This window comes from Cervus canadensis, chromosome 16 (genome assembly GCF_019320065.1).
Source record: "Cervus canadensis isolate Bull #8, Minnesota chromosome 16, ASM1932006v1, whole genome shotgun sequence".
Taxonomy (NCBI): domain Eukaryota; kingdom Metazoa; phylum Chordata; class Mammalia; order Artiodactyla; family Cervidae; genus Cervus; species Cervus canadensis.
In genome coordinates, this window is record NC_057401.1 from 110,616 (window position 1) to 138,343 (window position 27,728).

At 39.3% G+C, this 27,728-nt stretch overlaps 1 protein-coding gene across 1 annotated transcript; it reads right to left on the reverse strand.

Moving 5' to 3' along the window:
- Positions 1 to 2,233: 2,233 nt before the first annotated feature.
- PANK3 (pantothenate kinase 3) lies at positions 2,234 to 26,512 on the reverse strand. The gene is made up of 7 exons (XM_043488819.1): positions 26,137 to 26,512; positions 19,612 to 19,964; positions 15,232 to 15,485; positions 13,066 to 13,242; positions 11,984 to 12,107; positions 6,431 to 6,556; positions 2,234 to 5,105 (listed from the first exon to the last, which is right to left on the reverse strand). Exons 1-7 carry the CDS (start codon positions 26,162 to 26,164, stop codon positions 5,055 to 5,057), a joined length of 1,113 nt encoding a protein of 370 aa, XP_043344754.1. The 5' UTR covers positions 26,165 to 26,512; the 3' UTR covers positions 2,234 to 5,054.
- Between the last annotated feature and the right edge of the window lie 1,216 nt (positions 26,513 to 27,728).

Below are 27,728 nucleotides of genomic sequence, written 5' to 3' on the forward strand. Positions count from 1 at the left end.
ACAGGCAATAACAAAACATATTATAAGAGAATAACTAATACCATTCTATCGGTGAGAATCCAAAAGCTAGTATCTCTGAACATATACAAATAAAATGAACTTTATAAAACATGACACCACATAGCTAAACAATCTCAAATGCTGTCATCTCAAATGCTTCCATGAATGGAGCAACTAACTATCTTTCTCAGGATCCTGATGATCATCCAGTCATTCCCCAGTGTTAATAAATCAAACCCTCATTTCACAAAATAACATTCAAAGAAGTTAGATCAGTGCCTGGTGCTACTTCTTATACAATGCCAAGTTATGAGCCCACACCCACAGAAGACACAAGACACAAGACAGATAATGCATTTAAACTTTTTGGAAGTGGGAATCACTGAAAATTTATGTGTGTCTGACGTGTACCCCAGTGTTCATCGCAGCACTGTTTACAACAGCCAGGGCATGGAAGCAACCTAGATGTCCATCAGCAGACGAATGGATAAGAAAGCTGTGGTGCATATACACCATGGAATATTACTCAGCTATTAAAAAGAATACATTTGAATCAGTTCTAATGAGTTGGATGAAACTGGAGCCTAATATACAGAGCAAAGTAAGTAAGAAAAACACCAATACAGTATATTAACGCATATATATGGAATTTAGAAATATGGTAACAATGACCCTATATGCGAGACAGCAAAAGAGACACAGATGTAAAGAACAGACTTTTGGACTCTGTGGGAGAAGGCGAGGGTGGGATGATTTGAGAGAATAGCACTGAACATGTCTATTACCAAATGTGAAACAGATCACCAGTCCAGGTTCGATGCATGAGACAGGGTGCTCAGGGCTGGTGCACTGGGATGACCCTGAGGGATGGGATGGGGAGGGAGGTGGGAGGGGGGTTCAGGATGGGGAACACATGTACACCCATGGCTGATCCATGTGAATGTATGGCAAAAACCACCACAATATTGTAAAGTAATTAGCCTCCAATTAAAATAAATTTTTAAAAAATTTATATGTGTCTGAAAAGATGAGGTTGTTTACTTTTCACAGAACCATTATTTTCAATAGGCTATTAAAATATCTTTAAAAAAGTACTCATTTTTTGAGGCCTTTGCTAATCTTTTACTAAGCTCAGTAGAAATATAAAGCTACTGTCTCAAATACTGAAAACAGGCAGTAATATAGATAAAGCACATTACTTTCTGAGATTATTATCTCATGACAGAAACAAAGTTGGCTGAATTCCTTCCATATTAGAATAAAACACCCTAATCAACCTTATTGGGAAAACAGAACATCAGAGACATTTCATGACAAATCATGTTAAATTAAGGTCAAAAAGTATTATTACAAAAATGCAGTACATTTCTAATATCTTGCTTATACATACCACAAAACAAATAAGTTAAATACAAAATAACACATACTCATTTTTCTAGTGATTATCCTTTATCAGTTTTTACATGGCTTTTAGAAGAGAAAAAATTTCTAAACCACTCTCAAATGCAACAGACTAAAAAGCATAAAGTGCTCAAAAGAAAAAAAATAAACAAGATATAAAAAACTTTGCATATAATCAGCAGAGTGGTTATAAAGGACATTTGGAAACTACTGCCTCGCTAAGCTTTCCACCCAAGAATGTAATCTTAGAAATCAAGGCAAGATGTGGTGGACTGATCTTAGAAGGCAAGAGTACCACTGGACACAGAAGAAATCTCTTCCCTTAGAGCTACATCATTTTTCTTACAGAAATGGTCTTTTAGGAACTGGTGCTTAAAATACAACAAACACATTTGCACACCAAGGTAAAAAACTCAGGTATCTTTATAAAGTCTAACATCTGGCAAACAATCTGAACTTCTAGAAGGACTATCAAGACACAACATATATCACTGGCGATGGCACTAACTTTATCTAAACTAAGAGTCCACCTATTTAAACTACAGTAGCTGACTAGGGGACACCCATTTCAAGAAACAAAGAGGTCTACAAGTACGCTGTCTTGGGAGAAGTTAGGGTGTAGAACAGAAGGCCATTAATTCTCCAAGTCTAGTTAAAAGGTAATCTTCTGTGGGAAGGGATGGTGGTAGTGGTGGTGGAAGGTTCAAGACCTTGTGCTCTTTACCCAGCCCCAAAACAGACAGACAGTGCTCCCTGCATTTGAAAATGTTATTGCTGGGGTTTAAAACTGAAAATCAAATACAAAAGTTATAAACATGATTCTCTTTGTGTGTACGGAACTCAATGAAGAATTAAAAGGGTCTCTTTTTAGTCCTTTAGAATTCTCAGAGTTCAGTTAGACAAGATGCCCGGGGTGGGGGTGGGGGGAGTTTAAGACACTGGAATGTCTTAAACATTTACTTCAGTGAAGGAAATACACATTTTGATAGACTGATGAGGATGGTCAGCATGTGTTTTGGACAATTTTATTAGTATCATTAGAAGAATGATACATACTATAACGAGATGGCAGGATACAATGTAAGATAATTTTTGGAATGGTCAGAAATACAGCCTGAGTAAAATAAACTAGGCCAAACAAGGTACTTCTTTTCCCTCTTTTTGTTTTTAAAAAATTAGGTTCCCATATTCATAGTCTTAAGAGCTAGTTCCAGAAACTACACTAGTACAGTAACCACTACTCAAATGTGGTTACTGAAAACTTGAAACGGATTAGTCTAAACTGAGTTGTAAGTGTGAAGTATATGCTGACTTTGAACGCTAAGTAGCAACAATCCTTTAAAAAACTCCTACATAACTTTTTAAATGTATTACATGTTGAAATGGTAACATACACTGCATTAAATAAAAATATGTAATTTAAAAGAATTTCATTTGTTTCTTTTTATTTTTCAAATGTGCCTACTAGAAAACACAAAATGACATTGATTTCTCATATTGATTTCTATTAGACAGCACTGTTCAAGTACTTAGAGCTTTGAGGCATTAAGCTGACTGGGATTAGAACCAAACCTATTTACCACTATATGCTTACAAGCATTTTCCTGGGATCATAATAAAAAACTAGAATCTTGGCAGCCTTTATCACAACTCTATGTTCTTATAAGAAATACTTATTAGTTATTCCAGTCATTCTAGACTGTACAAGAGAAAAGCCAAGTCATTCACTTTATGTGCATTTTAGCAGGCAGAGCTTCAGGTTCAAAACACAGAAAGTATGAATCATAGTCCCAAATTAACCAAAGTATTGATCAAATTAAATTTTATATAATTTTACCATTCTATTTCCTTTTTAAAGACAGCCCCAAACCTGTAACTGCTAACATACAGTTTGTCACAAGTGTAAAACTTAAAGCTATTATTTAAAAGCAAAGTCTTTTTGTACAGATGCCCAAATCACAAAATTCTAAAATAAATAGATAGCTTTGGGCTGAAATATCTAGTCACAAAATGGAAACATTGAAGTAGAAAATGTTTAATTGTAGATTTTCAAAATGACCACTGACTGAAATGAATTCAAAGTTCCAAATATTCTAAATTCTAAAAAATTACCTTCACACGCTTTCCCCTCTGAACATTACTCCTATTATTCACATGTTCATGTCTACAGATAAAGGAAAACTGAAGTTTAAATATTTGAGCGCAAAACTTGAGAAATATCTTTATCAAGCAGCTCTTGAGAGTCAACTGAAAATTGTTCTTTACAGAGCAAAACTGTACTGTAAAAACACATCGCAATACTTCTTTCTTTCTGTAAACAAGTTTTAAGCTCTTCCAAGTACATCCAGATTTTCAAAATACATCCAGATTACATCCAGATGTAATTTAAGGAAGTGAATTATTTTTTCCCAATTTTCCCAAGTATTTCAACTACCTAAATCATCACTAACAGTCTCAGAAAACTTCGCTGAACTATTATTGGACCTCCAAAATGTTACTGCAAAAGTAAACATCTGAAAAAATTTATAACATTATTTAAAAATGACTTCAAAATAGAGAATTCCAAGGCAAAAGGATATACAAATTTTGGAACTATAATGTTTTTATTACCAGAATATACAATGATCCTTTCATAATTCTGCAATAATGCCTCAAGATTCCCAGTTTCAAAACCATTTGTCCTTTAGATTTCCATAACATCCGTTTAGAATAAATGTTTTGTTGCTGTTCATAAAAGAAAGTCTTTAGCTTTGATGCTTCAGAACTAATTAAATAGAAATGGCTAACTAACTCTGGGCCTAAGATAGATGTGGTGTAGAAAGAGAACAAAACCCTACCAATACACATAAACTACACCCCATTTGAATCATCCTGGAACCTCAACAAACAGATTTTCAAGTAAGTAATTAAGCCTCCAATTAAAAAACATTTTAAAATGTACTGATAAACTCAAAATACAAAAAATGCAGTATCGCCAATTATGTGCATTTCCTAGGGTTCACTCTGAAATTCCAGGTAATGTTTAACAACAGTATTTCAATTAAATTATGGCATTTGAAAGAGGTTATACTTCTGGGGGTAGATCACATAAACACACTTTTTGGGAGAAGATATGTCTGGAAAACAATAATGAATAATTAATATTTCCTTAACATTTCTAAAATCACATAAAAACGATCATCTTTAATTGCCATTTCAATAAGTTTCCACACAGGGTATGTTACTATCCATGTATTAGCAGCCAACACACACACAGAACAGACTTGTAACAAACATTCAGAATCAATTATTTTCATGAGCGAAACATTTCTGAGACTTTAAGATTCATCTTTGAACATACAGGACTGCAATGCTGGCTACATAAAATAAAGTCTTTTTGAGAGGAAGCTCAATCATCAGAGGCTGTATTGCATTTAAGGATTTAACACTGGCTATATACAGAAAGAAAAGCAATCCAATTAGAAATATTTCATGTTACTGGAGCTCTCTTTATAACATGGCAACATTTAGCAGCTTACCATTCTGACATTTAAAAATCAACAGGAAGAGTGCTACTCTTTTATCCTTTGGTTCCCAGTGAAAAATAACTCAGTAATAATGCCTCTGGTTTTCAGTTCCTCTTGAATGACATTAGCAGAGATAAACCTGATACTTTAGCTGAAATTTGGCAGACCAAGAAGTGCACCGACCGCTCCAAAATATCCCTGCATAATTTAAAAACAATTATTCATGCAGTGCAGCTTTAAATTAGCATGTATTATTACCCATTATTAAAAACACATATTTGGTATAATCTATTTAAGAACATCAATTGAGAAAGGATGGCTACCTTGGGGTGTGAAGGTAGTGGCTACAATGCAAGGAACAAGCGGTCTAAGCAAAAGTGTATGTTCTGTTATCCTGAAGATTTCAAGGGCATTTTTGACAGTAATCAAACATCTTAACAGCTGACAGGCAGCTGGATGGATGCTTATGGGATAAAAGAGCAGACAACTTGGCTGCTGCTCCACACAGCTTGTGGGATCCCAGTTCCTTGATCAGGATCAAACCCGTGCCTGATGCAATGGAAGCTCAGAAGCCTAACCACTGAACCACCAGGGAATTCCCTAACTTTCTAATAAATGTTTATACACTTAAAAAAAAAAAAGAAGAAGAGGAAAGCTACCAATCTGTTATCAGCTATTGAAAAAAATTTTTTCTTAAAGCCTGTATTCTCAAGATATAGACCTTTGAAATACATAAACAGTGACTTCTAGATACTGAAGCTTCCAGGACTATTACTGCAATTCTGTGCTCTCCTTGCTCTTCCTGAAGAAAGCTCCTTGGGCTCTGCTTGCCACGCCCACAGCACAGGGCACACCCGCTGGGCCTGCGCAAGACGGCCCGTTCTCCCCTGTATAGCAAGAGCTGGGGCAATGACGCATGGAAGCTCGTGAGAGCAGAACAGATACTCAGAATCCGTATTATGAAGATGATTAATAAAGTATCTAACTGAACAGAAACTAATTCAAGGTAAGTTTACATAATTCAAAACATTTTGTGAACTGGTATTTGGTCAGGTCAGAAATTAACTGCATATAGTGAAAGAAAAGAAACAATCTTGAAAAATGAACTCCAAAAATGTTAACAGTGGTTGAGGTTACCTCTGGAGGTGGGGGTGAGGTTGTGGTGGGAGAATTAAGGAGATTTTCATTACTAAATTATATATATTTTTTACTGTTCATATTTAACATATGTTCTCTCAGGGAGAAAAAGCAAAACAATTTAACAAATCCACTAAGTACACAAGCAACCCCAGAATTTAACGAGCTCACAGCCCTGATACAGAACCACTGTGAGATTCTCATCCTAAAGGGATGCCTGCCAGGTTCCAGTGACCCCCACCCCCTAACGCAAACTGAAGCGCAAGAACCATACACCATCCAGGTAAATCACATTTTTATACTTTACTTTAAAAGTACCAGGCAAGGAACAATATACGAAACCTGTATACAAAAACATGCTATTAAAATTCACAAAACTATCATACCTCATGCTCCAGAAATAATGCTTTCAGCTGACCTTTTGACCAATAATCCAGTGCATATGCCAAAAGTTTCATTGAGAGAGTATTGACACGCAAAAAGTTTCCAACAAAGACAACTCGGTTTATTTTCTAAAAGAAAAGAAAGAAAATAACTTGAAAAAAGAATTATCAGGTAGATTTTACAATACAATACAGATGAGAGCTCTATTTATAGATATGAACAATTACTATCTTTTATTAGTGCCGTCTACATTCCTGGTATGTGCCTTCATAATCCTGAATGCTTAAAAAATTACTTCAGGACAAGTCACTACACTTGTCAAAATTCATAAAATGTACACGAAGAGTAAGCTCAAAAGTGAACTATGGACTCTGAGCGAGGTGTCAGTGTAGGTTCACCAGCTGCAACAAACATCCAAACTGGTGCTGGACACTGATGCCGGGGAGGCTGTGCGTCTGTGGGGTCAAGGCTGAATGCGAACTCTGTCCTTCCCACTCAGTTTTTCTGTGAACCTAAACCTGCTCTAAAAAATAAAGCCTAATTAAAAAAGAAATGTTTTGGAAAGTCTCTAGCTAAATGATATAGAGACAGACTTGTTTTTGAAAATGGCTATAAGTAATACACTTAGCAAAGAAAGTAATTTGGAAAAACATTACTGATGAGATAAAAGGAGACAAACCAAAAAAAAAAAAAAAAGAGACAAACCAAAGAAAAGTATTTCAGATGTGTTTAGGGTTTTTTTAAAAAGATGTGAACTTGGTCAGCATGTTGCAGTTTATGCTCAGCAATGATATGAGAACTTTACCTACAGCACTGGAGATAACACTGACTGGAATACTGCCATGGTCATCCAATCCCCAGGGTTCCAGCATTCTCTGTACCCGGCCTAACCTATCAAGTCACTCTCTTTGCTAAGATTCTACTCATTAATTTCGTCCTTACGTACCTTTAAGATTAGAAAAATCACTGATGGAGAAAGCAATGTCTGAACTTCCAGAAAATCTGTATCTACTCTCACAATAATATATTTAGAGTATACATTTTTGCATACTGAATTTTTGAATAGTGTAAACAATGCCCTTAATTGGGTTCCCCAATGGTTCAGTACAATCTCTACATAGTCAGCAAAAACAAGACCGGGAGCTGACTGAGGCTCAGATCATGAACTCCTTATTGCCCAATTCAGACTTAAATTGAAGAAAGTAGGGAAAACCACTCGACCATTCAGGTAGGACCTAAATCAAACCCCTTACGATTATACCGTGGAAGTGAGAAATAGATGTAAGGGACTATATCTGACACACAGAATACCTGAACTATGGACGGAGGTTCATGACATTGTAGGAGACAGGGCTCAAGACCATCCCCAAGGAAAAGAAATGCAAAAAAGCAAACTAAGATCATGGCATCTGGTCCCATCACTTCATGGGAAATAGATGGGGAAACAGTGGAAACAGTGCCAGACTTTATTTTCTGGGGCTCCAAAATCACTGCAGATGGTGACTGTAGCCATGAAATTAAAAGACACTTACTCCTTGGAAGGAAAGTTATGACCAACCTAGATAGCATATTAAAAAGCAGAGACATTACTTTGCCACCAAAGGTCCATCTAGTCACGGCTATGGTTTTTCCAGTGGTCACGTATGGCTATGAGAGTTGGGACTGTGAAGAAAGTTGAGCGCCAAAGAATTGATGCTTCTGAACTGTGGTGTTGGAGAAGAATCTTGAGAGTCCCATGGACTGCAAGGAGATCCAACCAGTCCATCCTAAAGGAGAGCAGTCCTGGGTGTTCATTGGAAGGATTGATGCTGAAGCTGAAACTCCAATACTTTGGCCACCTCATGCAAAGAGTTGCCTCATTGGAAAAGACCCTGATGCTGGGAGTGATAGGGGGCAGGAGGAGAAGGGGACGACAGAGGATGAAATGGCTCGATGGCATCACCAACTCGATGGACATGAGTTTGAGTAAACTCCAGGAGTTGGTGATGGACAAGAGGGCTGGCATGCTGTGATTCATGAGGCCGCAAAGAGTCGGACACGACTGAGTGACTGAACTGAACTGAAAAAAGCAAAATGGTGTCTGAGCAGGCCTTACAAATAGCTATGAAAAGAAGAGAAGCAAAAAGCAAAAGAGAAAATGAAAGATATTCCCATTTGAATGCAGAGTTCCAAAGAATAGCCAGGAGATAAGAAAGCCTTCCTCAGTGGTCAGTGCAAAGAAACAGGAAAACAATAGAATGGGAAAGATTAGAGATCTCTTCAATAAAATTAGAGATACCAAGGGAACATTTCATGCAAAGATGGGCTCAATACAGGACAGAAATGATATGGACCTAATAGAAGCAGAAGATATTGAGAAGAGGTGGCAAGAATACACAGACGAACTGTACAAAAAAGATCTTCATGACCCAGATAATCACAATGGTGTGATCACTCACCTAGAGTCACACATCCTGGAATGTGAAGTCAAATGGGCCTTAAGAAGCATCACTACAAACAAAGCTAGGGGAGGTGATGGAATTCCAGTTGAGCTATTTCAAATCCTAAAAGGTGATGCTGTGAAAGTGCTGCACTCCACATGCCAGCAAATCTGGAAACGTCAGCAGTGGCGACAGGACTGGAAAAGGTCAGTTTTCATTCCAATCCCAAAGAAAGGCAATGCCAAAGAATGCTCAAACTACCACACAATTGCACTCATCTCACATGCTAGTAAAGTAATGCTCAAAATTCTCCAAGCCAGGCTTCAGCAATACATGAACCGTGAACTTCCGGATGTTCAAGCTGGTTTTAGAAAAGGCAGAGGAATCAGAGATCAAATTGCCAACATCTGCTGGATCATCAAAAAAGCAAGAGAGTTCCAGAAAAACATCTATTTTTGCTTTACTGACTATGCCAAAGCCTTTGTGTGGATCACAATAAACTGTGGAAAATTTTGAAAGAGATTGGAATACCAGACCACCTGACCTGCCGCTTGAGAAATCTGTATGCAGGTCAAGAAGCAACAGTTAGAACTGGACATGGAACAACAGACTGGTTCCAAATAGGAAAAGGAGTATGTCAAGGCTGTATATTGTCACCCTACTTATTTAACTTATACGCAGAGTACTTCATGACAAAAGCTCGGCTGAAGAAGCACAAGCTGGAACCAAGATGGCCGGGAGAAATATCAATAACCTCAGATATGCAGATGACACCACCCTTATTGCAGAAAGTAAAGAACTAAAGAGCCTCTTGATGAAGTGGCTTAAAGCTTAATATTCAGAAATCTAAGATCATGGCATCCAGTCCCATCACTTCATGGTAAAACAGTGGAAACAGTGGCTGACATTATTTGGGGGGGCTGTAAAATCACTGCAGCTGGTGACTGCAGTAATGAAATTAAAAGACGCTTATTCCCTGGAAGGTAAATTATGACCAACCTAGATAGCATATTAAAAAGCAGAGACATTACTTTGCCAACAAAGGTCTGTCTAGTCAAGGCTATGGTTTATCCAGTAGTCATGCATGGATGTGAGAGTTGGACTATAAAGAGGGCTGAGCACAGAAGAATTGATGCTTTTGAACAACTGTGGTGTTGGAGAAGATTCTTGAGAGTCCCTTGGACTGCAAGGAGATCCAACCAGTCCATCCTGAAAGGTATCAGTCCTGGGTGTTCAGTGGAAGGACTGATGTTGAAGCTGAAACTCCAATAACTGGCCACCTGATACGAAGAGCTGACTCACTGGAAAAGACCCTGATGCTGGGACGGATTGCGGGCAGGAGGAGAAGGGGACGACAGAGGATGAGATGGTTGGATGGCATCACCAACTCAAAGGATACAGGTTTGGGTGGACTCCGGGAGTTGGTGATGGACAGAGAGGCCTGGCATGCCATGGTCCATGGGGTCGCAAAGAGTCGGACACAACTGAGCAACTTAACTGAACTGAATGGCTCAGTGGTAAAGAATCTGCCTGTAATGCAGGAGACTAGGGTTTAATCCCTGGGTCAGAAATGGCAACCCACTCCAATATTCTTGCCTGAAAATCCCACGGACAGAGGAGCCTGGTGGGCTATAGGCCATGGGGTCACAAGAATTGGATGTAACAGAGCAACCAAACACAGTATTTCATGAACCTGTGACTTGGTGTCTTGTGGTGTATGGCCTTAATTACTGTTAACTGGTCAGTGAAAATGGACCTGTAATAGCTAATAAAAAAGGTCCCAGACTACTGTCAGCCCCCCGAAGTTAACTATTTCCCAAATCTAGGTTAAAACACCTGCTAGTAGTTCCCTCAACCAACTTACTACACTGTTATAAAGAAACTTAAAAGACAGAATTCTGACTTTAAATTTAGACTAATCAGAGGATTAATTCAGGCCTTTGCACAGTTGTCCTCTCTGCTGGAGCCTCCCTTTCCGCAAATATCTGCACCCGTGAATCTCTCACCTTCTTCAAATTATTTGCCTAAGAGTTACATTTTCAACAAAGCCTTCCTTTAACTATCTAATTACTTAGCAATTTATCCTCTGCCAGTCTGTGTTCTACTCATAATTCTCTTTGTTTAATTTTCTCTTTTTTTTTTTTTTTTTTGCTGCACCTGGCATGTAGGATCTTAGTTCCCTGACCAGGGATTGAACCCACAACCCCTGCAAAGAGAAGCTCAGAGTCTTAACTACCTGACCCGCCGGGAAAGTCCCTAATTTTCCCTTTTTAAAAAATAGCATTTCCTACCTAATACTAAACAATTTACTTATTTACTTATCACTAGAACAGCTGTAAGCTCAAGTCAGGGATTTTTGTTTTCTTCACTAATTTACCTCAAGTGCCCAAAACAATACCTGGCAAATGATACTCTGCAAAAATCTATTCAATGAATAAACAAAAGAGTGAACAAATGAAGAATTCCTTCATAAAGTACAATTTCCAACTCATTTACAACATATTTGATATTTACAAAAACTAAATGGGCATACACACCTACTGCATGGAGGCAGAATTGAACAATCTTCTTCAAATAAAAATAACCCAATTATGAGGTAAATCTAGCAGCCCATGCTCTGTGTAAGAGTACGCCATTCAAATGCCATGTGAAGAGCAAGTCTCAGTGCCCTCATAGCCCTGTACAATGCTGCTTGATCCATATGCAACAAGGCAGCACTGTAAAGAAGCCGAGGGCAGTAAGGAAACTTCCAAGTACTTCACTCATCATCAAATGCAACATTAACAGGAAGGGAAAAAAAAAAAAAAAACACCCACATTTTCAATATTGCCTCAAAATGTTTTACTGTTTAGAGGGAATCTCTATTTTACAATTTCAAGATATTTAGGCCATATATTTCTGAAAAGGTTCCTGGATAAATGTAAGTATCTTTGTCCTAATTTCCGATTTGAATGATCTGCTACTTTCTTTAAATGAAGTATCACAGTTGGGTAGGTAATATATATATTAGTGTACCTTGGGATTTAATGGATTAAGAGATCTCAATCCTAGAGGCCTCCTTAAGAATCCTAAAGAAACCTGCTACATGTACAGAAAACTCCAACTCAAATTTTTCATGTAATTAAAAAAATTTACCTCATTAACAGCACACATTCGTGCTATAGAACCAATGTTATTGGTGATAGTAACTAAAGTAGCTCTTGCTAGATCTTCTTTACTAACAGATTCTCGCTTCTCCTTATAAATCATATTCCCAAAACTGTAGAGAAATGAAAAACAAAATCAAATCTGCTGATAACAAGCAACATCTCACACATTTTGGAACTACAGCCTACAGATAAATCTATACATATGCAAAATAAGGTATACATGTACAAAGTTAATGACCCAATGAACTGCACATAGCAAACACTGGGAACAACCCAAACATACATCAAACTGATAGTCACACAATGAAATACCATGAAGCTATTCATAAGAAAGAGAGAGAAGGAAGGAGGGGAGGGAGAAAAGGGAGGACAAAGAGGAAGATGGAGGCAGAAAAAGAGGGAAAAAAGAGAGAGAGGTAAGGGAACAGGCAAACAGACTAGGAAATACTGCTGTTACAGGCGACACAGCCATCCCTCTCATCCATGAAGGACTGGCTCCAGGACCCTCCTTGGACACCAACATCAGTAGGCGCTCAGGTCCCTTGTACAAAATGATGTAGTATTTCCATATAACCTATATATATATACTTTAAATCATCTCCATATTCCTTAACACAATATAAGCACTATGTAAATAGCTGCCTAGGTGCAGCAGATTCAAATTCTGCTTTTGCAACTTTCGGGACATATTTTCAATCTGAGGATGGTTGATTATGTAGGTGCAGAACCATGGTAAGGAGAGCGAACTGTATACAGTATGCTATAAAATGCTATATAATAGTATTTTAACATTATCTTCTAAAAGTTACCTTTTATAAGAGGAAGATAAGGATATATATTTGTATTTGCAAAGAGAAACACTGGAAGGATACTCAAGAATGAATAAAAACATTTTCCTGTAGTGCACTGAGAGGAGACTTCTTAACGTAAATTTAATTTTGAAATCACACAGATGTTCAAAACTTGTAACTGAACTGGGTAAAAGGAAGCCCCCTTACAACTTCCTGATACACTGCTTTCTAAAAACTAAGTAAGCAAGCTTAATAACAGTGTAAATGTTAAACTTACCTAGATGCTACAGCCCACCCAGGCAGACCAAATCTTTCATAATCTCCCCCGTAAATATCACGGACGAGTTTGTCAGCTTGTGTGCTGTCACCTTTTGACGCCATTTCAAGAGCCTCTTCAAAACTTTCACAGCCAGTCAACAAGCTACATAAACCCAGAAAGGTACCCCCTCCAAGGCTAAAGAAAACAAACAAAATGCGTAAGTTGCAGTTACACAATGTATTCTTTCTCCAATGTAAAAGGATGGAGCACTCACTTATTCAATTAAACACACGAACAGAAAACATTTACTAAACCTAAGAAAAATGCATGGCAAACCAAACTTGTCAGATCAAATAAACCAAAGGAAAAAAATCTTGTTGTAGAAACGACACAGGAGACCTTTTGTATCTCCTAATATTGTCACCTGATACCTCACACTTTGTAACTGCTAAAACTACACATCTTTGTGTGCATGAAAAGGGAGTGTTAAAAAAAAAAAAGTTAGCACCACACAAATTAAAAGGAAGAAAAGTGTAATTCTAAGTCAATACATAAACATGTACATGACTCTGAAATGAATACAGTGAGATCATTTAAAGACAGAAATTAACCTGGTTCTAATACTCTTTGAATATGCTCATAAAATGAAATCATATTTCTCTAATCCTTAAAATCAAAACCTTTGCTCCTTTAGTCTCACCTGAATTTCTAACAGGTTCTACTCCTGAATCACTGTTGGAATTTAGTTAACAGACTGAATTTCTATCTTTTTTAATTGACTTAAGTAGGTAATACTTCCTTGTAAATCTTTGGCTTAGAGTTACAACAGAGGTAGATTTTCAGTCCCCATAGAAATAAAATACTAATTAAAGTACCATTCAAATAGGCGTAATATATCGACATTAAAAGGAGTTTTTCTGGGGTTTCGCTGGCAGTCCAGTGGTTAAGACTCTGTACTGCCAAAGCAGGGGCCGTGGTTTGTTCCCTGGTATAGGAGCTAAGATTTCACACGTTATGTACCAAGCGGCCAAAAAATAAAGTGTTCTCCCCTCCCACACCCTCGCTGCCACAAAACAACCCAATTTAAGAATCCTAAAATCTATCTTCCTCAAGTTTCCTTAAAAGTTGATAAAGTACATATGAGAATCATAAGGAAAATTTAAAAATCTCATTTCACATCTGTATTTCAGGTATTATAGAAAAGAAAGTGAAAGTTGCTCAGTCATGTCCAACTCTGTGACCCCGTGAACTGTAGCCTGCCAGGCTCCTCTGTCCATGGAATTCTCCAGGAAAGAATACTGGAGTGGGTAGCCGTTCCCTTCTCCAGTGGATTTTCCCAACCCAGGGATTGAACTGGTTCTCCTAAATTGCATTGCAGGCGTATTCTTTACTATCTGAGCCACCAAGTAAGAGCTTATGTTAAATTCATCCTGCTGAATTAATTACAAGGTTGCTAAATACTTCAACTTAAAAAACAATTTATTTTTGGCTACCCTGGTCTCTGCTGCTGCATGGGCAACACCACAGCGGGGTCTACTCTCTAGCTGTGGTACACCGGCTTTTCACTGTGGTGGGTTCTCCTGATGCAGAGCACGGGCTCTAGTGTGCAGGCATCAGTAATTGCGGCTCCCAAGCTCTAAAGCACAGGTTCAATTATGTGATGCATGGGCTGAGCTTGGTGCATGGTGCTGAGCTTAGTTGCTCAGCAGCATGTGGGATTTCCCCAGATCAGGGATCAAACCCATGTTTCCTGCATTGGCAGATGGATTCTTTACCACTGAGCCACCAGGGAAACCCCAAATACTCTGTACTTTAAATATGAATCAAATAAGCATGTGGTAAGCTTTAGGCTTAAATATATCTATATAAAAATGAGAAAAATGTTTTGGAAAATAAAAGTATTATTGGAATAATTCCAGATAAAAAGTCACACTTCATTATGGAAATTTTAATGACAACTGACACTAACCAAATACAAACATCTCATGATTTTAGTTTGAGTCTACACACATGCCTTATAAAACAGTACTATCTGTAACACTGTAACTTTTACTTACATATCTACATTTTTAGCTATTGCACAATACATTTTTTCTGATGAAGCTACCATATGTATATAAAGACTTCACAATTTGTAAGAATAAAACAATATGAATGCTGCTCTAAGAATAAAAATGCTACTACCTTGTTCCGGTTACTCGTTTATAGCTGTCTTTGGAATGGACTGCTAAAATACTGACTCCCGAACCAATGTTCACTACCAGGAGCGGATAGGGATCATCCAGGTTAAAAGGCATCTTTTGGCACCTCTCAGGTTCTGAGGCATTGGCAAAATAATAGCACTCTGCTTGTCCATTGAAACTGACAGAATCTATATACAGCAAGCCCTTCACAAGGCAGTCAAGTTCATCCAGCTTGTGCAGGTGGAGGTTTCCAATCTGTGAACAAACCCCAAAAGAAGCTTTATAAAGTGAACAAAGAATAGCATTCAAAATACTTAACTATATAATTTTCATGTACTTCACAAAACTTCAAAACCAGCTACAACCCCTGTGTTTTTACTTGTTTTCTTTTGTAAGAGATTTTGAAGCCCCAAAATCTCTCAGGGGCTTCATTTAATCCAGTGGTTCTCAGGAGTGGTCGTATTTCTTCTAGAGACATTCTGGAAATCTGTGGGGACATTTTAGTTTTCACCAAGATGGGGAGGAGTGGGCAACTACTTGGGTGGGGTACCAGATATCTGGAGTGGGTGGGCACTTGTGCAAAACAAAGAATTAACCCTTTTTCTGCATTATCTTTGAACATTCTGGCAGATATTTTTGTTTAGACAGTAGTAGGAAAATGCTTTTAATAGCCTGAACCTATGTAAACAAGTGTTTTATCTATGTGTATAAATACAAGGTATTTTTTACACGGTTTTAAACACATGCTAAATTTGCAAGGACTGAAACCATCATATAAACTAAGGAGTGTTGCACTTCTGTTTGGAACTTTACCTTGTGTTGTTTAGCATCCTGGAGAGTTATATCACAATAGCAACACCACTTACATATTTGATTCTCCAATAAAACACATGTGTGGCTTTAGAAATTAAGATCAATCTATGTACGTGCGTAAGTGAGTGCTCAGTTGCTCAGTCCTCTCCAACTCTTTGCGATGGCATGGACTACAGCCCACCAGGCTCCTCTATCCAGGGAATTTTCCAGGTAAGAATACTGGAGTGGGTTGCCATCACCTTCTCCAAGGGACCTTCCCAAACCAGGGATCAAACCTGTGTCTTCTGCGTCTCCTGCACTGGCAGGATACTTTACCACTGAGCCATCTGGAAAGCCCTAATCTATGTCCATACAAGCATCTAAATCTAACTACTTCATTATGCCCTCCTGTGTGACCCTACCAGAGAATCTACCTACTTCTACTTACTGATATACAAAATTAATCAGTTATACCTTAATTTCCTATCTTTATATTATAGTTTCAGTACTAATGTGAAATTATTAAATTCACTTTTGGTTAGTAAAGAGTAGATTATATTTGCTATAAAAGATCTCAGCTTTGATAATGCTTTCCCATTCTCTAAGGACTTATCAGGTATCACTCCTGAGGATACTTATCAGGTATCCTCCTTGAGTTTCCATGGCATCTCTTTTCATAGCAATAGTATTAATTATAATGCACTGTACTTCTATTTGTAACTCACTTCACCATGTGGTCTAGGAAACTGTAGTCTTTGACAGCCTAGTCCGTGTCTTATTCCTAGCTGAGTTCTCAGTGTCTAGCACAATAACCTAACAAATACTAGATGCTCAAATATTAGCTTAGTAAATGACTGAACACCAACAAAAACAAATATTATAAAACCTCATCACTAGAAAATACTAGTATTTCTTTTAAGAAAAATTAGAACTCTGTAATTTGAATACCAGCATTTCCAATGGCTTGACAAGAGGTGGCTTCAAGGACACTCCTTTTGGCAAGAACACTAGCAACCATTAAGTATCACACATCCAAACAAACTGGTTTCAAATTCATGAAATTTATGGTCAGATTACTCAATAAACTGAATACAAGTCAGTACTACTCATCATAAAAATTTTTAGTAAAAATTTATAGACTTTTAAGCTACCCCAAATTACAAGGTATTCACTTCTGTGAGCCATATAAGTGATCACTTATACTCTATTAAATTTTTCTTACATGAATTTGAGAAATTCACATGCATATTTAAATGGTCCTCTTTCACTTTTCACTTTCATGCATTGGAGAAGGAAATGACAACCCACTCCAGTGTTCTTGCCTGGAGAATCCCAGGGACGGGGGAACCTGGTGGGCTGCCGTCTATGGGGTCGCACACAGTCAAGACACTGAAGAGACTGAAGCAGCAGCAGCATACATATTTTCAAGAAAAACAAATTTCAGTAAATCCAAGTATCAACTTTTTAATCTTTGTTCTAATGGAAAGGAGTGGAAGCTTGGCAAACCCCCACTAGCACAAAAATCACTGTTTGCACAATCCTCTTGCCACATCCAAATGACCCCCCTCACTTCAAGACTGGAATGTGGTGGGATTGATGATATAAAACACAAGAAAAAAAGGGGTAATAGGAACTTCATTCAGGTGTCTATTAATCAAAACATACAAACTTCAGTTGGAGTCTGGGAAGATGAGTGTCCTTAGGAGAGATGATTAGATTAATACTCAAAAAACCAAGCAAACACAGGATAATAATATGAAAATATTTCAAGCCCCATTTATATCTGGCTTTGCACACTACCAAATCCACTGGAATCTACCTTTACTGTAACTTTGTAGCAGTTCCTAAGTTTAGCATGGTTTACCAAATATTATGTATAATAGGCCCAACTCTGGCCAATTTTTACTCACGGTATAAAGGTTTTTAAATGCTCCAATCAAAACTAAGTCATATAGATGAATGGATAAATAAGTTGTACATATTTACAACGGAATATTACTCAGCCACAAAGAATGAATTTGAACAGTGGAGGAAGCACAAGCTGGAATCAAGATTGCCGGGAGAAATATCAATAACCTCAGATATGCAGATGACACCACCTTTATGGCAGAAAGTGAAGAAGAACTAAAGAGCCTCTTGATGAAAGTGAAAGAGGAGAGTGAAAAAGCTGGCTTAAAGCTCAACATTCAGAAAACTAAGATCATGGCATCTGGTCCCATCACTTCATGGCAAAACAGTGGAAATAGTGGCTGACTATTTTGCTGGGCTCCAAAATCACTGCAGATGGTGACTGCAGCCATGAAGTTAAAAGACACTTACTCCTTGGAAGGAAAGTTATGACCAACGTAAACAGCATACTAAAAAGCAGAGACATTACTTTGCCAACAAAGGTCCGTCTAGTCAAGGGTATGGTTTTTCCAGTGGTCATGTATGCATGTGAGAGTTGGACTGTAAAGAAAGCTGAGCGCCAAAGAATTGATGCTTTTGAACTGTGGTGTTACAGAAGACTCCTGAGAGTCCCTTGGACTGCAAGGACATCCAACCAGTCCATCCTAAAGGAAATCAGTCCTGGGTGTTCATTGGAATGACTGATGTTGAAGCTGAAACTCTAATACTTTGGCCACCTGATGTGAAGAGCTGACTCATTTGAAAAGACCTGATGCTGGGAAAGATTGAGGGCAGGAGAAGAACGGGATGACAGAGGATGAGATGGTTGGATGGCACCACCGACTCAATGGACATGTGTTTGGGTGGCCTCCGGGAGTTGGTGATGGACAGGAGGCCTGACGTGCTGCAGTTCATGGGGTCGCAGAGTCAGACACAACTGAGCAACTGAACTGAACCGAGTGAGGTAGATGAACCTAGGGCCTGTTTTACAGAGTGAACTAAGTCAAAAAGACAAATACCATATATTAACGCATATATATGGAATTGAGAAAAACGGTACTGATGTCTCTATTTGCAGGGTAGCAACACAGACACAGATATAGAGAACACACTTGTGTCCACAGCTGGGGAAGGAGAGGGTGGGACGAACTGAGAGAGCCCCACTGGAACATGTGCTGCATGTGTGCTGTCACCGCTGACTTTTTGCAGCTCTACGGACCACAGCCTGCCAGGTTCCTGTCCCTGAGATTTTCCAGGCAAGAATACTGGGGTGGGTTGCCATTTCCTACCCCAGGGGATCTTCCCAACCCAGGATTGAGCCCATACCTCTTGCCTCACCTCCACTGGAAGGCGGACTCTTTGCCATGCCAATGTGAAACCGCCAGCCAGCGGGATGTGCTTCACAGCACGAGGAGCGCGGCCTAGCGCTCTGCGACACCTAGCGGGCTGGGAGGGGGCTCAGGGGCAGTGGGCGCGTGTACCTAGGCTACTCCATGCCCACGCATGGCAGAGACCAACACACACCGTAAAGCAGATATCCTAACGACACTGTTCTTGTAAAAAGGGCAAGTCAAGAATATATACTTCCTCTGTGTCAGCACAGAGAACCAGTCTAAGGAACATACCAGACAGAAACCAAGCCTCATATTTTAAAAATTGAAGAGAATGGATATCAGTCTTTGCCTCTGAGTGAAATACCTACTGTGCGAAAATCTTTTTCAAACTTGTAAGCACCACCTCCTGTAGCACATAGCACCGTGTGTAATGTTGAGAAGTTTTTATCTCTTCCCATTTGTATAAAAGTAGGCAGGTCCTGGGTTGGAAATCTGATAAAGTGCAAGTTCCCTCTCCGGCCAAAAAGTGTTAAATCTTTCAGTTCAAGGTGTACATCCCGAATACCAGTGGATCCATATGCTACATTAGAAGTCAAATATTTCCGGATACTTTTTAAGCTCTCAACTTCTTCTTGTTCTTCCTCTGCTGTGATATCAATAGGTTCAAAATATGATAGCTTTACCAGAGTTCCACCGATGTCCATGCCAAACCATGGGAAAGCTGTGGATAAAAAATAAAAATATATACCTTGATTTTGGAAATACAAATTAGGAACTAGTTAATTAGCCACAAACTTTATTTACTGTGAACCATGCACTCAGTCAACGTATGAGATAAGACACATCTTCTGTGTGCAACTCACCCTTTTCCCTTCAAAGTGTTACTCTGTGAATTTTCTAAAAACCCTGAAACCTAGCATTCCTGGATCCCAAGGATGTTTTAATTCTTGCTCTGATAGGCATTTCTTTTCATTTATTATATATTTATCATGTGCTCCAGGAGATTAAGACAAAAAATAGAACCAATTTTGTCTTAATAGTAATATGTCATCACCTTTTGAAAATGTTTCTAAAAAAAAAAAAAAAGAAAAAGAAAATGTTTCTAAAAAGATTTTGATGTAATAAAATTGGTCTAGAATCATGTTAAGTAACCCAAGAGAAAAGAACCTCCTAATAAGAACCTTTTTTCTTTGCCCATTAAACTTACTAGGCTTCTCTAAGGGCCTCTGGTTAATAAAAATCAGCTGTTGATAACGTTGAAGTTTTAACCTACTTGGAGACAGGCACACTCGGGTGGGTAGCATCATCTGGATTTGGGACTTGGTACTCTTACTAACTGGGCTGTATGACACTGGAAAAACCATTAACCTGTCAAAACCTTTGTTTCCCTAAGGTCTGTTTCTCTTCTCTGGGATCTTAATCATCATGACAGTGAATGAAAACTAATTTCATAGTTAAGATACGTAGATTACAAAATGCCTAACAGCGGGTATTTTACAGTTCATTATGTATAAGTTGTCAAGGATAAGTAATTCCCTCTAAAATTCTACTTTGTTTCTTAAACATTCATATTTGCTTGATATGAGTGTACCATTAGAAACCAGGAACATCAATTCAATGAGAAAGGATTCTATACATTTCTCTATACAGGCACTATGCTTTTCTCACCTATAGATTTGTATAAACAACTAAGATGCTGAAGAAGCTAAATTTTCTCAGTTTTGTCAGGTGGCTAGCAATGGAGGCCATCTTAAATAAGTAAAACATTAGTGTCAGCTCTTAAAGGAGGGGTAACTGGAGACGCTATATTGCAGATCATGACGTTTTAGTAACCATAACATACAAACTAGAACATGATAGCTCCCTTCTTTCCTGCACTGGGATCCTTTCAGTTCAGCAGAGTTCTAGAATTTATTTCCTTATGCCAGAGAAGCAATCACCATTCAAAAAGTATGGAGGAGGCAATCAGAACACAGAAAATATATACTCTTAATTATGACCCACTCCTTTCATTAGTAAGTGATCTAACTGCCGGTTCCATTAAAGCAAATATTCAAACTGGTTACTCTGTCACTAACCAAAGTGAGAGGGAGAATGACCACGAAATTAAACTTTATTTATTTGCAATAAAACTACAGAGTTAAGTACAACCACAGGCCTACTGATAGTTTCAAGAGGTAAGAAAAATATCACTTTCTAAAGAAATACGGCAAATCTCTCTATCAACAGCTTTGTTGCTTCTAGCCTAGGAACAGGTTAAAAGTAGGTTACAGGGCAAAAGCATTCTACTTCCTACATATAGCCTAAGCATATTCTTTTGGGAATAAAACTCTCCACTGTCAAGATGGGGGAAAAAAAAAGAAAATACACATCTAATGAACAAAATACACAATCTATAAATATAAATAACTCCTCTGATAATGGCAAATAAACATTACCTTCTCCAGTCTTTGAGCATTTCCTAGATCTCTCAAGATCTGTTTATGTGACCCTCCAAAACAGGAGCTTCTACTCTACTTCTGACCTAAGCCCAGGAGAACTGCTATATTAGTCCCCCATAAGTAACAAAAATATCCAGAACCAGCTTAAGCAGAGTGCTACCTACCAGGCAGATTATATATGCAACAGAAGAAAACTGAATGTCTTTTCAGATAATTAAACAGAAGATATTCTAGACACAAGGGCAGGCTGTTCATTTCCAACAAACTGTGCAGGAGTTTCCTTGTGGCCTACTGGTTAGGATTCCCAGCTTTCACTGCCATGGTCAGGGTTCAATTCCTGGCTGGGGAACCGAGCAAAGCAAAAAGCTGCTTGGTGTGGCCAAAACTAACTAAATAAAAGTTTGGTCTTTCATTAAGCGTTGGTAAGGGTAGGGGAGAAGTATTAAAGAGCTATTTAATTGCGACTGGCCCCATGCAGATTTTAGCCCAAAGGGATACTATGCCAAACTAGATTTAATTGTTCTTTAGCAGAAAGAGAAGGCAAAAGCTGAAAATGTTCAAAACATTAGTGGATTATTTTAAGGAACAAAATTCTAAACTGGACACGTGCACTAGTAAATTCCAGATATGGCTCAAGTTCTCGAATAAACGGCATTTCACTCTTCTCAAGAATCATCCCAAATAAAAGTGCTGTTTTAAAACAGACTAAGAAAATAAACCATTTTCACACCTTCAGTATTATAATTCCTCAGACAAGCTTCAGAAGATATCCCCCATTTTGATAAATTAGTTACATCTCAGGGGATATTAGAAACTATCACTTTCAATTGCACCTTACCATCTGTTTGAAGTGATCCTTCCTAAGTAGTGATTCAGTTTACAAACAGGCCAAATTACACAGAAGCAAACAGCACATATATGCTACATACTTCTCTCTGGTCTTGACAGAACCTTCAGGTATCTGACTGCTTGGATCAGCAAAGCAGGCATACAAACCTATACTGCACCAAATTATTATATATGTGTATATATATATACATATATATTATAAATGGGGGGAAGATATACTGTACTGGGTCTTCACTGCAGTGTGTGGGCTTAGTTGTCCTGCAGCAGGTGGGCTCTTAAGTTCCCCAACCAGGGACAGAACCTGGGCCCAAAGCAGTGAAAGCCCAGAATCTTTAACCACTGGACAGCCAGGGAATTCCTTTATATATAAAACTTTTATTATCACCTTGTTAATCATGTTGCATGTCATACAGGTAACCAAAACAAAGGCTTACCCTTAACTTAAAAAGTTATGTGAGCTGAGATACAGAGAAGCACCACTGTTGAGATTTTTATTATCTATCATTTAAGTAGAGTGAAGAGCACAAGTAAAGGTAAAGCAAATATTGCCATCATTTTGGTTTTAGCAAAAAATTTTCATTAATGTTTCACTTCATTCTTCCCCTGGAGTTAAATTAATACACAATTTCAAATGTTCATCTTTTACTTATACAACCTAGAAGATGAATTCCTTTTCTTCTTTTCTAGTTAAATACATGCATGTGGTTTATAAGCTGGTGTATTATTAGTGATCAATCAAAAAAGCAATGTTTTCTAACACTGATGTAACTGTTAAGAAAGTGTGCTACATCAAAGTCACTTGTTTAACTAGTATGAGATACATACTACGAGTTATTAGTATGAGTTATGAGTGCTCCTCTGAGGAGTAAACGATGCAGGGCATGTACACAGTGCCTTACACACAAAGTGCTTACCAAATTTATAATTAAAAAAAGAAACCCTATACAAGAACTCAAAGACAAAACAAACAAAATATTTCTTTAGCTAACCTGAGTGGTTTGAAACATCATAAATACTGTCCAGGGATTTCCCTGGCAGTGCAGTGCTTAAGACTCGGAGCTCCCAATGCAGGGGGCAAGGGTTCCATCCCTGGTCTGGGAACTAAGATCCCACAGGTCGCACAGCTTGGGCCAAAAAAAGAAAAAATACTTTCCAGATATACACACACACACACACATATATATATACACACACGTATCCATTTATCCACAACAGTTCATAGTTGAAATACTTTACCACCGCACAGAAACAAGATGTTCTTTATTTTTATTGTAAAGAACTGAGTAGACAGTAAAGTCATCTTCTGCATATTAGAAACTGGAAATGTTATTAAGGCTTATAAATCATATTAACTGACTTTTTCAGCATAATTAATGGTCTCACAATGTACCACAATGTAGTAATAAGTAAATTACTTCTAAAAAACTAGGTGATCTTATGGTTGCCAGGGGAGGGGGAGAGGGATTCCTAGGGAGTTTGGGATGGACACATACACACTGCTATATTTAAAATGGATAACCACTGCGATGTTGTGAAGTGGTTAGCCTCCAATTAGTAGAAATAAATGAAAAAAAGAAAAAAGAAAATGGGTAACCAACAAGGATCTACTGTATAGGGCACGGAATTCTGCTCAATGTTATGCGGCAGCCTGGATGGGAGGCGGGTGTGGGGGAGAATGGATACATGTATACCTATGGCCGAGCTGCTCTGCTGCGCGCCAGAAACCACCACAACTTTGTCAATGGGTTATATCCCACTACAAAAAGTTAAAAGATAAAATAAAAAAATAAACACATAAAAATAGGTATTAGTCCTCAACCTCTTTATTTTATAAACTCTTAATTATCATCTTTGCTAAATATGAAACACCTTTGACAGAGATGGTATCCACACCTGAATACAAGTTTGCCCAATCTAAGTAATCAAACTGTTGTCGTGGCAAAAATAAAATACCATAGGGTCAGAATATAAGCTTGTCATGGTTAAACTCACTTTCCTAAATGGAAATTCTAAAACAAGCTGAGAAAACGTATGTTTTGAAGGAAGATGTCCAACTGTTCTACTTTACAGCATCTGTTTAAGATTCATTTAATTTAGCAAATGTTAAAGTAAATTAGAAGTGTTTCTATATTACTGTCATTAAAGCCTTCATCACTATTTTATACACTGATGAAGGAGAACTCTTTATCTACCATTCTTTTAAAAAAATCACTGTTTAAAAAATGTTTTAGGGGACTTCCCTGGTGGCTCAGTGGCTAAGACTCTGCACTCCCAACGCAGCAGGCCAGAGTTCAACTCCTGGTTGGGAAACTTGAGACCCAGCTGCAATTAAAGACCCAGCTCGGCCAAATATTTTTTTTTAAAGTGTTTTAGTTGACAGATAAAACTACCAGATCAGAAAGGTTTGTGCTTCCCTAAGTATTCAGACTATGCCCTACAGGTGCAAAAAAAAAAGGACGCAGCACTATGAGTCAGGAGCCCGACTACTCATTTAGCAAAGAGTAGGTTGGTGCAGCCTCGGAAAAGTTACTCTGGTGCCCAGTAAGTTCAATTTCCTCAGCATTAAATTAAAACTAAATTATCTCACATTTAAATGACAATTAGCAGATTTCAGAGTGCTTTGGTATGTTGACTCTCCACAGAGGTTTTCAAAAAACCGGAGGGGCGGTAAAAGGCAAGATCTTGCTCCGTTTTTACACCAAGAGATTTCCTAGAACTGCTGGGAGAATCACACGACACTGTAAAATGGCAAAATACCAATACAATTCTAAGACAGACGCATGCATCCCGTATTCCTAGTGGCCCTGAAGAATGGATTTCAAGTATGACAATGGCTGACAATGGCTGAGTGATTAAATAAGCCATTTATAGGACTAAAAGTTTTAAATAGTCTAAAAATAAAAGGAAGCAAATAAAAGCGACCTATACTCTCTTCAAATATGGGGGAAAAAATTTTAAGTACATGCTCTATAGTCTTAAAAAATCTCTATATGAGTAGTCACCAAAACATCCTTAGAGGTCTGCTCTGAGTGGCGGGAATACCAGTAATTTTGCTCTTTTAACAACCATGAAGTATTTGTCATTCTAAATAAAAGCAAACCATGGTAATCACCCACCGGTAGGTTACACGCACGTGTGTTTAAAAGCTCTAATTATAACAACAGTGACAACTCCCGGAAACCGTGGATTTCAAGGACACAAGCAAAAAGCTCAGAGATTTAAAAAAAAAAAGTTATAAATGTCCCCGCGCAATTTGACAGCCGTGACCAACAGCTTGCAGCTTTACTTCAGAGGAAGCTGGGAGCGCCGACTGGTAGCTCTAATCTTGCCTGCCAAACCCCGAAACAAAAATTCCCGCTTGCACCTCCCAGACCTCAGGAGGAAGTGCGAGAAATGGCCAGGGGGGCGGCAAGCGCTCGCCAGCAGAGCTTAGGGGGATGGGAAGAAAGCCTGGAACCGGGTGCTGAAAACGTCCCTCCGCCCCCATCCCGCGCGCGGTGCCGGCGGGAGCAACCAGTTTCGAAGCAGGCCGCCCAGCCAAGGGCTTTCCAGACGCGGCCTGACGTGCTCTCCCAACCCGACGCACCCAAACCCCCATCTTACAGGGTTTCTTGGCATCCTTGATCTTCATGGCGTCTGCCTGAGGGGCGAGGGGTAGCCTCTGGTCCGGCGCGCGGAGGGCAGTAGCTGCGACTCCAGAGGTGGCTCTGGGGCGAGCGGGGAGGCCGGGCCGGTTCCTCCCCTCGGGCCGGGCTGGGCGGGCTAAGGGCGGGGCGGCGGCGCCTAAGGCTAGGCCCGGCCCAGGGGGCGGCCCCCTACCCCCGCGAGGGGCGGCAGGGACCGAGCAAGCAGGGGCAGGCCGCCGGCCTCGCCGCTCCGGGGCCCCCGCCGCCGCTCCAAACAAAAGGCCCCGGTGCCCTGAGCAGCCGCCGCCGCGGCACAGAGAACCAGCCCGCCCGCCCAGGTCCAGCTCCCACGTGATGCGAGCCCCCCACCCCCAACCCCCGCTCTCCGCCCGGCTGCTGGGGATTGTAGTTTCCCGAATGGCGAAAACCCACTCTCAGGCTACAGTCCTACAGATGTACTACAAAACCCAGGATGCATCGCGGGACCTCCTCCGAGGCCCCTGCGCTTCCGGAGGTGGCCTCAGAGTGGTCCCAGAGAAATGGGGGCGGGGCTTTAATCACGCCAGCGACGAGGCGACCAATGGACACTGATGTGGGCGGGCTTCGGAAGTCCAACTCTAGCCTCGCCGGGCAGTGGAGAGAGAAGGGGAAGGAAGTCTTTGCTGGTCCTGTCATGGCTGTCCTGCAAGTTGCAGACTTCCCCTGGAGGGAGAAAATGTGGTCAGTGTGGCAGAGAAAGCGCTATAAGTACAGGGCTCTAGGGTCGCTCTTTAAAAGTGCCGGTGAATACATTTGTAAATTCACGAATTTACAAATTCATTTGTAAAGTCATTCATGAAGAAATCCGCCGGCTTAATAGACACTTCGAATGCTGGAGTTGGGATGATGATGATAGTCATAGTAATGGCAATTAACAATAATAGGTACCATTTACTAAATGGTTACCGTTCAGTAACCATTCTACCAACAGTCATGCGCACTCTGCTAAGCACTTTTGGGGAATTGTTTAATTCAGTATCTTTGTGAAGTGTGTGCAGTTACTTATCACTCATTTTGAAGAAGAGACAGGACCTGAGAAGTTGTCACTTGCACAGAGCGCCCTTTGCTGTGGTTCCATGTCCCCTCAGCTCCCTTCTTCCAAAGGGAAACTAACCCCCAGAGAAAAAAGTGCCCTTGTTTGCACTCCTTCCCCTGTGCCTCCTAGGTTCTGAGTCCTCTAGCTGGAATGGGGAGGGACAGCTTTGGGGGGAGGGCCTTCTCCTGGCCTCCCCTTCCCCAATTAGCTGATCAGGAATTTAGTGACTGTGGCAGTAAATGGTTTGAGAGTTGGCAATGGAGGATTGAGCCTTACTGCACCTTCTTTGTGGAGATTATGACAATGATTGTGAATAAAACCTGGAAGGGACACAAACCATCATTTAGGGAGCGCATACGAAGAGTTAGCTCTTTACAAGTTGCTTTTCTTACTTAAATTTTAACTTAAGTTTAATCCTCACAATCACCCTTTGAAATATAATGATTAAAAACTCAAACTTGTTCACTTCTTGGTTCTACAAATTGATTATAAAT